Here is a 10,943-nt window from a genome sequence, read left to right on the forward strand (position 1 = left end):
CTGGTGGAGATGGAGTGGAGGGGGATGAAAACAACTGAAGTATGCAAACAATAGAGACAGGTGTGTTGGCTTATAAAGCGGAGGCTGTAATGTGATTGGATGAGATGCCTGATTGAATGAAAGCATAAGGATCCAGAGTCTTCCTAGTAGAACTACAGCTTACTCTTCCATTTCCAGTACCCTAGGATTGGCCACATTATGCCAACACTGGAAAGTGCCATCTCCCATGTGCCATCAAAATGTGTTTACCTTTCCTTATGGTGCAACCGGAAGCATGTTGCGTTGAAGCCTGAGTTGAAAAAAGTATGTCTATTGTTAAACACTCTGAATCAGTATTTGGTGTTGTGTAAAGATCTTTTTTTACAAATTGTTTTTAAAAAAGGATCCTGCATTGAGACCAAGAAGTAATTGTGTTCACATAATCAGTGGTGAGCACAATTTTCCTCTAACATTACATTATTACTCTACTGATGTTTAGGTTTGGGTTTTGGGTTGGGGGTTCAAATGCTAAAATATTAATATCTCTTTACTGTTTTACATTTTGTACAGCTCCATGGACATTTCACCTGTAAAATGGAGCTCACAAGTGCTCATACGCCCTACAGCACCTACCGCTTTGGCCACTGGGGGCAGTGTTTCGAATTTCAGTAAGTTTAGACCATTCAATAAAATCAACCTCCTGTTCCCAATTTCACTGTGAAATCAGTCTGCATAAACAAACATAAAGCACGTTTAGTTTAGTCCGATTCACAAACAAATGACTGGCAAGTTCTTTTAATGAATCACTCAAAATGACTCATTAACTCACTAGTTACTAGTTTGAATCAGTCTGACGAATCCTTGACTGAATTAACTCACTGAACCAGTCAGAGCGGTTATGCTGAGTTTACACTACGCGATTTTAAGCCCGATTTTCGCTCACCGACAGTTTTGTGGAGAAAACAAAATTCCATTAAGGGTGCTTTCACACATGGTTCAATTGCTTGGACCGACCCTGGGTTTGTTTCCGACCCCTCCCGCTGCGCACACTGGTCTGTGTTCACATCATATTATTTGGGTCCCAACCGAATTCCGATTACGTCATCAACATGAGTACAAGCGGCTGCTGTTTACCTCCATAACTAGGTAACAACTCGAGAAGACGTCGCTGTGTTAAGTATTAAAGTTTGTCTTTTTGGATTTACAACAAAAATTTGCCATGAACAGAACAACACTTGTGTTTGTCTCACGCAGATGCACTGAATGTGCAATGATGTGATGAATATTAGCGTTTGGTTGCCACAAGCCCGCAGATGCATTGCAAGAGATGTGAAGGATGTGAGCTGCTTTTTGAAAGGGATTTTTTTGGACACAAGCAGGAATGAGTAATGCATTATACCATAATTATTGCGATCGGGAGCCTGCAAAGACGTGAATTATACATCATCAGAAGCAGTTCACTTTCGCGATTTGGTATGATTGCGTTCATATCGGCAGCGAACCATACCAGAGTTCACATGAACCGTACCACAGACCACCTTTTCAAGAGGACTGGGTGTGGTACGCGGGTGCACACCCGAGTTCGAAAAACAGCGTTCACATTATCAAAACGAACTAAATTTAATGTCATTTGACCCGGAGTGCTCACAAAAATTGTAAAGGCACCCTAAATTTAATTGCAAAACAAAATTAAATACGTTTTTTACATTTTATTTAATTAAAGATTACTTCATTTAATTTATTATGAATTGAAATGCGTAAATCTTAGAATTATATTTGAGTCAATATATATATATGCTGTATGTGTGTGTGTGTGTGTGTGTGTGTGTGTGTGTGTGTGTGTGTGTGTGTGTGTGTGTGTGTGTGTGTGTGTGGGGCGGATTTGGATAGTTTACAAGGAAATGTTTTAGGTTACAAACTGGTAATTACAAGGGTATTATGCTATAAATGTGGTTTATGAGGACATTTCTACTGTCTCCATAATTTTAATTGCTTAAAAAACATATTAAACGATGTTTTATTGAAAATGTACAAATGCTGGGATAGAGTCTATAAAGAATAAAAATCATTATGTCTACGGAAAGTCCTCATAATGATTGCTGCATAAACACGTGTGTGTGTGTGAGCGTGTATTTATCACTTTGTGGACCAAATGTCCCCATCAGTATAGTAAAACCCGAAATGTGTGAGGTTGTGGGGACAATTTGTCAGTCCCCATGAGGAAAACAGCTTATAAATCATACTAAATTATGTTTTTTGAAACTGTAAAAATGCAGAAAGTTTTCTGTGAGTGTTAGGTTTAGTGGTAGGGATAGGTTTAGGGGATAGAATATAAAGTTTGTACAGTATAAAAAACATTATGTCTATGGAAAGTCCACATAAAACATGGAAACCCAACAATCTTTTCATATTGAAATCTCGAGACTACAGACTTTGATGTCTTGGCAAATCTGAGCACAGTTTGTGACATTGTTTTGATCTCTTCTGAAACTCTTGAGGACTCACATGTGAGATGCAGGAAACTCAAGCAAATGTTGAAGTTTGCTCTATTTGAGAAATAATTGATATATTAGAGATCTTCTTTGTGATTTTTCTTTCCTACACAATTTTATCCAAAACATACACACAAACAGTAGCAACATCTATGATGTTGCACTAGCATTGAAATTACTAAAACAATGTTTGGAAAATACAAATGGATAGATCATCTAGAGTGTCACACTAAAAATAATAAATAATCAAAGCTAAATACTATTATGATTAGGACAAACACAAATTCCATGTAGAATGTCCTGATAGAAATCTAATAGAGCTTCTATTTTGTAATGACTTAAAATGATTGCATATCACTCCTGGGTGAGGGTTATCATCAAGCATACACACGCTGACACACAGCCTAGAGCAGTGACCACGGACAAGGCAACAGATGATTTAAAAAAAAAAAAAGGAATGAAAACGTGGCATTGGGGGAATGAAATTGAATGTAGCTCAGGTGTAGGATTTGCAAGCTGAATGACGATCTGAAAATGAGAAAGGATTTTAAATCACTCAGCACATGTCACCTTTATTGTTTGGAGAATTTTAAGGACATCAGTCAATGTGCACTTCACTCAAAAAACACTTCTCTGAGGAAAATCTGATACATTTTTCTGTGAACATGGAAAGAAGTTCTCTTGTGTAAGAAGCTCTTGCTGAGAGGCCAGTGTGCTGAAACACAATCAAAGCCTTTTAACAGAATTAGATATACTTCCTGTAGCGCTGGCTCTATCTGCAGGGCTGCAGAACCCAGTCTTGCACTAGCAGCATCATGCAACTCAATAAGAACTTCTCACAGATGGAAGAAAATCCCATGGCTGCTACACACATTCAACATAAAAATAGGCTTACAAAATCCAAAAATTGCCTCCACTCCGTCAGGAGCTTGTGTTAAAATGTATTTTTGAGTCTGAAATTGATGGAATGAACATGTGCAACCTTCACTAGAACCATGTGCAAGATATACTACACTGCATCTAAAAACAGACAAACACTCAGAACTAAAGCTGAAACTTGTCAAAGAGAATGTTTTTTAAAGCTCAAGTGTGTAATTTCTGTGCCACTAGCATCAGCAAATGGAATTGGAAAAATAATGACTGTTTTCAGACAAGTTGTAACGAGGACTCAGGTAAGTTGGGATCCATCTGCGGTTCTTTAATGAAAAGGCAGAACTCAGTCGTACAGGCAAGGTCGTGGGCAGGCAAACAGGGAATATAACAGGCAGGCAATAGCGTGAACAGGCAGGGGTCTGGGCAGGCAGCAAACAATCGAGGTACGAGACAGGCAAGAGGTAAACAAGGCAGGCAGCAAACAGACAAGGTCTAAGTAACAGGCTAGGTTGGCACACAGGATAACTAGGGTATGAGTACAGAGTATAACTTGCTTGGAAATGTCGCTGGGGCAAACAAGACTTCGCAATGAGGGAATACACAGTCACGATTAAATAGGGCAGTGGAAACAAGGGACAGCTGTGGAGTAATCAGACCTAGGTATGCAGGCTAAAGGGAAATGTAGTCCTAAGGGTCAATACTCTGGTGAATCCGATCTCCGATGACTGAAGGAGGCGGCGCCTTCACCGGTGTTCGTGACACAAGTTTCCTCGACTCAAGCAGACTGTCCTGCCCACAATTGTTACTGTGTTGGGCTGGATGGGATGCTCAAATAAACTTATACTTACAGTATATTAGACTTTGTATATTTTCAATACAAATTAAGCTCAATTAACAGCATTTGTGGCATAATGTTGATTACCACAATATTAATCCTTTTCTTTTAAAGAAAGTAAAAATCTAGTTGCCTATGAGAAGAAGAGGCCCGGGCTCATAGTCTAATCGCAGTGATTGTTGGTGTGGAATTCACATCCTAGTGGTCCTCATAAGAAGCAACTAGCTTGTATATTCTTCACAGAGGAATAGTGTGGCTGGCCAGTCAATGATTCATCGAAAACCTCTCTTTTTACATTTCGCCAGAAATCATGTACAAACAGGCGATACTGGATCAAATAAACAAAATTTTAGCAACTGTGGCAGACTAACCCACGTACTTTCTTTCAAAGGCTTGGACTTTAGAGCTCTATGCCAGCAATTATGACAATATTGGCCGTCCACACAGACAGACAGCTGCTGGACTTTAACCAGAAACTGGATATCAACCTGCTGGATAATGTGGTCAACTGCCTGTACCATGGGGTTGGGCCACAGCAAAGAATGGTCCAAGAGGTGCTGACTCATTTGAAGGAGCATCCAGATGCATGGACATGAGTTGACACCATTCTGGAGTTCTCTCAGAATATGAACACCAAATACTATGCTCTGTAGATTCTGGAAATAGTTATTAAAACAAGATGGAAGATTCTTCCCAGAAACCAGTGAGAAGGCATTAAAAAGTATGTTGTGGACCTCATAATCAAGATGTCATCAGATGCGTCAAATGTTGAGAAAGTTAAGGTGTACATTGGAAACCAACATGATGTTAGTACAGATCCTGAAGCAGGAGAGGCCAAAACACTGGTCCACATTTATTAATGACATTGTTGGAGCTAGCCACACCGGTGAGAGCCTTTGCCAGAACAACATGATAATTCTGAAGCTCCTCAGTGAGGAGGTATTTTACTTCTCCAGTGGTCAGAGGACACAAGTGAAAGCCAAACACCTGAAGGACAGAATGTGCAACGAGTTCTCTTAAATATTCCAACTGTGCCAGTTTTAGATGGAAAATTCACAGAATACCCCTCTGGTGCATTTTTTAAACTAAACTAGTCAGTACTAAATGTGCCAATGTTCTTCAACATGACGCTGAAGTGTTTGACTGAGCATCAGCCAGTATGAGAAGCAATTTTTAATCTCTTCACTCTGACCATGATGCAGCTCAAACAGATGCATCCCCTGAACACCAACATCCGGCTGGCAAATGCAAATGGTAAAGATAACAAGCAAAACTTCATTCAGAACCTCAGCCTGTTTCTCTGCACCTTCCTCAAAGAGCACAGCCAGCTGATAGAAAAGAGACTGAACCTCAGAGAGACTCTGCATTACATATTGCTGGTGTCAGAGGTGGAGGAGACGAATATCTTTAAAATCAGTTTGGAGTGCTGGAACAGAGAGAGTCCATTTTCCACCTCCACATCTCCTTTCCTTTAAGGGAGCCAACTCTTCGATGCACCTCCCCGTAGACAACGTTGCCTGCTTGCCCTGTATAAGGCGCACTTGCTGATGGTGAGCCATATGGCCAAGCCAGAAGATGTTCTGGTGGTGGAAAACGATCAGGGCGAGGTGGTTCGAGAATTCATGAAGGATACAGACCAGAAGATGAGGGATACGCTTGCATATCTGGCCCATCTGGACTATGCTGATACAGACCGTATTATAACGGAGAAACTTCTCTGGTGGTGGCTTAGTGGGCTAAAGCACTTAACTGGTAAGCAGAAGGTTGTCGGTTCGATCCCCACAGCCACCACCATTGTGTCCTTGAGCAGGGCACTTAACTCCTTAACAGCTTATGTTTGGTCAACGCTGCATGAAGTGTCACATCTGTACAGTTAACTTTTGCTTATGTGCTCATTTTCCATCAGACTCTCCCCTACTTTCCATCAGTCATCTCCTGTACTCTCTTTACACACATCATGTATTTGTTAATGTATATTATATATAAAGACCAGAGTGCAGTTTGTTGTGTTTGCAGAGAGCTGTGTGTGTTCTGGCAGTGGGCAAATGTACCTAGTTTCAGTATTTGCCATATTGCAGCCAGTGAGCAGCACACCTGTTCCAGCAAGTGAGAATGTTGATGAATGTCAGTTATCGTAGAGGTCGCAGAGTTACTGGCTTAAGTTTTGGGGCCCCCTGTGTGAAGAGCTGAGAGTCGTTTGGAACTAAAGTAGCTCTATGCTTCCTGCAGAGAGCAGCAGAATGTGAACTAGCACGGATCACTGAGTGAATGGTCTGATCATTGCTGCTGTGGTTGTGAATGCCGTTCAGGTCCATTTGGACCTGCAACTTTACAGAGTCGAAGCTCTCTTAATTGCTTTTCTACTGAGGAGTTTTCAGCAGCCCTCTACATGTTCATATTGGCATAAATGTACACAGCATCTTTACTACCCTAGGAACACAGGGACGTTTCGTCCAGTTTCATTGTGGGTGTGCAAGCATTCGTGTGTGTTGTCGCTAAGCCGACATCAGGTTTTTTGTTTTCCTTAAAGAGGATGGTTGCTCCTTTTGTGAGCTTTCATTAAATTGAAGTTTTAAGAAAGTAGTTGAAATATTTACAGGTTCTTATAGGCTAAACCTTTATAACTGCTCATGTTAACTCGCTCAGAGACGGCTTTAGAGTTTAGTGTTGCATTTGTTGTGAAATCTTTTGAACTGATTAAAGTTAAAGAATTCAAGTTTTAACAGAAGAATGTATTTAAGTGCTTTTATACAATTATAAGCTTCATATTTCTGCATTTAAACCCTCCAAAAATTGGCCCCATTCACTTCCTTTATAAGTGCCTTAGATTTTTGCTTTTTTAAAGAAAAGGAGGGAAGAGTTGAAATTATATTTTGTGGTGATCAACATTATAAGACAAATGCTGTTTGAGCTTAAAGTATTGAACCAAGAATACCGTACTTCTCAAAGAAATTAACATAAATAACTGACAAGCTTCAGCTTTAAAATGGCCTCTTACCGCAAATAGTCGAAGAACATTGGCCACCATTATGGACACTGAGCTGGCCGAAGCTCCAATGACCCCAACCACACGCTCTGGTTTTGGGATGATGGGCGGCTCTCCATTGGAACATCGAACATCTGAGTTGTCTTTCTGGATGAGCGCCTGGACAAAGGTGAGGGATTGTTCCAGCGCGTAGGTATCCCTAGAGCATGTGTCCATTATCCTGGCACCCAGTGTGATGTTAGGCAGCAGGTCTGGGTCACTGTTAATCTGGTCCAGTGCATACAGCATGGCTTCCATACGATGGATCCCCTTCTCCTTCTTAATTTCCCCACACGGAACACCAGCAGGACCCCTGGAATGCACAGGGAAAAGTCCTCCCAGAGTGATGTCACCCTCGATCTTTAAGGAATGAGGTTGAATTCCAGTAGAGGCCCAAGATTGTGGAGTAAATCCCATCATCACTATCCACAGAATGTGAATCAGGGAGCCCATGTGTTGTCTGGGCAAACTGCTGATCCCACGGTGATGGCATGGTAATGATGTGCGGTGCTGTGATGTCATAGTGGCTGCAATTCAAGAGGTGAGTTCTGCTACAGCACAAAGCACTCTTGTCTACGTGTGTCTCCTGGAGAAGCAAGGAACAAAGTATCTACTACAGTGGTGGCTTTAAAACAGCATTGCTTTGTGATTTTTTGTGTGCAGACAGAATGTGATTGTGCATAAAGGTGTTTAAAAGAAGCATATTATATGGACTAAATACTCATCTAGACTGCAATTATAGACTGTCAAATCAAGGCTTTGCCAACTGAATTGACCAACTATACACAAAGGTTTTGCATTATTTTATTTTACCCTGATAGTTCATCATTTAATTAAACTTGTGACTTTGTTCCATCTAACACAAATGGAGATGCAAGGCACTTTTTTGGGTGAAATATGCCTTTAGTTCTATCAAAATCCAAAGGAGACCTTATAGCTTTACAAACTGTGGCAGTTCAATTGCTCATTAAAGGAATATTCTGGGTTCAAGACAAGTTAAGCTCAATCAAAAGCATTTGTGGCATAATGTTGATTACCACAAAAATGTATTTTGACTTGCCCCTCCTTTTCTCAAAAAAAAAGAGGCACTTACAATGGAAGTGAATGGGACCTAACCATAAATGTTAAAATACTCTCTATTTCAAAAGTATAGCCAAAAGATGCAAACAATATGCGTGTTAACATGACTTTAGTGTGATAAAAATCGCTTAATAATCTTTTCTGTGTAATTAAACATTTTTCAACTTCGTTGCCATGACGATGTAATGTCAACAAACCCTAAAATGACTGTAAAAATTACAAATTAAACCAATTTACAGCTCAAATAATACATGAGTTTTAACAGAAGAAGTAATTTAAGTGCTTATATAAAATTATAAGCTTCACATTTCTGTCTTTAAACCCTCAAAAAATTGGCCCCATTTACTTCCATTGTAAGTGACTCACTGCAACCTCGATTTTTAAACAAATTCAAATTCTGTCGACTGAGCTTAACTTGTAATGAACCCGGAATATTCCTTTAATTGTATCGGGTGGTTACACTATGATACACTCAAAAAATATATATTTTTTTGATTTAAGCATTTCAATTTCATAACAAAATGTCATCAAATTGAACTGAATAATCTTATTATTATTATTTAATTTTGTTCACAATTGCACAATTCAATTTGATGGAATTTTGTTATGAAATTGAAAATGTAAAAAATAGGCTACTGTATTTTGTTATATTCAATCACTGTCAGAAATTAACCTTTATATTGAGGGGCAAAAAATGCCCCCTGGATTTGATTTTCAGAGGTATTTTTACTCATATTTCTTTCCAACAATTAAAAAAAAAAACTGTGCTTCGTCTATTTATGTCAAATGCTTAAATGTAATTGATACATTAATACAAATTTTACTTACCCTAATAATTAAATAAACAGTATATTAAGAACTAAAGTATATCAGATGTTACATATAAAAAAAAGAACCCCCCCCCCGTACATTTATGAACCCGTATAGTACTATTTTGATTACCATGTTTATATAAAATAGCACATAAATGGTACTAAAAGGAACTTCTAAGTAGTAGTGTCAAAAAACAAAAAAAACATGGGATATTTTTTGGTAATGCCATGGTACATTTGCATCCTTAACCTTTACACACAGAACCTTATGCACACATTTACTACAAAGGCTACATAAGTTTTAACATTGCAAAATGCAGTATAGAGAATCAGTTTTACTTTTTTATTTGATTTATTTTTTAACGTTATTTCAGTACAAAATACTTATAAGTCGCCTATCTGTCCGTCAGAAACACTCTTTGCACTGCACAGCCAGCTGCGAATCTTCTCTAAATAAAAAGGCATGCACAAACATGCATATTAATATTAATATCAATATGGCACATCAATAAACAAGCATATAGTTTACATCTTTTGGCTATACTTTTGAAACAGTGAGTATTTTAACATTTACGGATTGGCCCCATTGACTTCCATTGTAAGTGGCTCACTGGAACCCAGATTTGTTCTTGTTTTTAAGAAAAGGAATTACAGTGTTTTTTTTTTTTTTTTTTTTTTGCAATCAATATTATGCCACAAATGCTGTCGATTGAGATGAACTTGTATTGAGGCTGGAATATTCCTTTAAGGACATTTTAGGCATGAACGGTCCCTTAGATTTTAAGTATCTTCATAGATTTTAGGAAGATTCAAAGTTCAAGACAAGCTACTCGAGTTCACTTTCTAGAAGACAGATACTTTGGATTGAAACTTTTTATTATTAGGCTATTATTATATTATAAATAAAAAGTAAAATATTAGCCTATCAGATGTAAATGCTTTGGGGCTAATAGTATTTCATACTCTACACTGTATTTTGCAATGTTAAACTAAATAGCTATTGTAGTAAATATGCATACATATGCTTCTGTGTGTTCATTTTATTGATATTAAGAATGTTCATGATAATTATTACCTTTCAGTACTATTTATGTGCCATTGTATATTTAAAACGTAGCTTACTTTTAGAAATGCCATTGAAATGAGTGAAATTGATGCAAAATCACATGAGCATGCTTTACATGCACCATTTTGCCAGACAGATTATTAATTTGTCTGAAAATGTCAAATATTAGTGTCTCGAGTATCTCACCGATTGATGCTGCTCCCACTGTGCGCCCATCTGGAGCTGATGTTAAATGATGATTTGGAAGCACGGCAGTAGATGTCTCCAACATACGAGTCTTCAGCTCTCATCTTAAAATATCCTTCTTGCGCACTACGTCAATCTAAATATGCAATTGATTAAGATGAGATTAATGATGCAGAAAGTATTGACAATGATGGATTTTGAGGCTTGAATTAAACGGTATAGAACAAAAAGTGGAAAAGCCAAACATTCCACAACTGTGATTCTACAAATCACTGTCAAATCCTTTAAAAGCCCCCTCACTCACTCACTCACTCACTCACTCTCTCTCTCTCCCTGTCTGTCTCTCTCTCACTTTGCCACTCACTCAGTCTCTCTCCCTCTTCCTTGCTCTCTCTCGCTCTTGGTGTGCACTAATGGGCACAGATTGGGATTACCACAAGCATGCATCTGAGAAGACTCTGAGAGCAATGGACCTGTATATTTTTTTATTTGGACACTGCTGGATATAGTTCTCTTGCACTCTGCAAGTCTGCCTGCCTTTATGAAACAATCTGATGCATGACTTACCTATGTGTTCTCATCAGTTATACTTTAT

At 38.6% G+C, this 10,943-nt stretch overlaps 1 protein-coding gene across 1 annotated transcript in view; it reads right to left on the bottom strand.

Moving 5' to 3' along the window:
• The window catches only part of LOC127626034 (metabotropic glutamate receptor 6-like), a 33,883-nt gene extending 23,513 nt beyond the window's left edge, over positions 1 to 10,370 (bottom strand). The window contains exons 1-2 of the mRNA XM_052101543.1: positions 10,349 to 10,370; positions 7,178 to 7,790 (exon numbers count right to left, since the gene is read on the bottom strand). Coding sequence (XP_051957503.1) covers positions 7,178 to 7,726 — 549 coding nt within the window. The 5' untranslated portion in view covers positions 7,727 to 7,790; positions 10,349 to 10,370. The remainder of the gene's footprint in view (positions 1 to 7,177; positions 7,791 to 10,348) is intronic.
• Between the last annotated feature and the right edge of the window lie 573 nt (positions 10,371 to 10,943).

The sequence above is a fragment of the Xyrauchen texanus genome, chromosome 32 (assembly GCF_025860055.1).
Source record: "Xyrauchen texanus isolate HMW12.3.18 chromosome 32, RBS_HiC_50CHRs, whole genome shotgun sequence".
NCBI lineage: Eukaryota > Metazoa > Chordata > Actinopteri > Cypriniformes > Catostomidae > Xyrauchen > Xyrauchen texanus.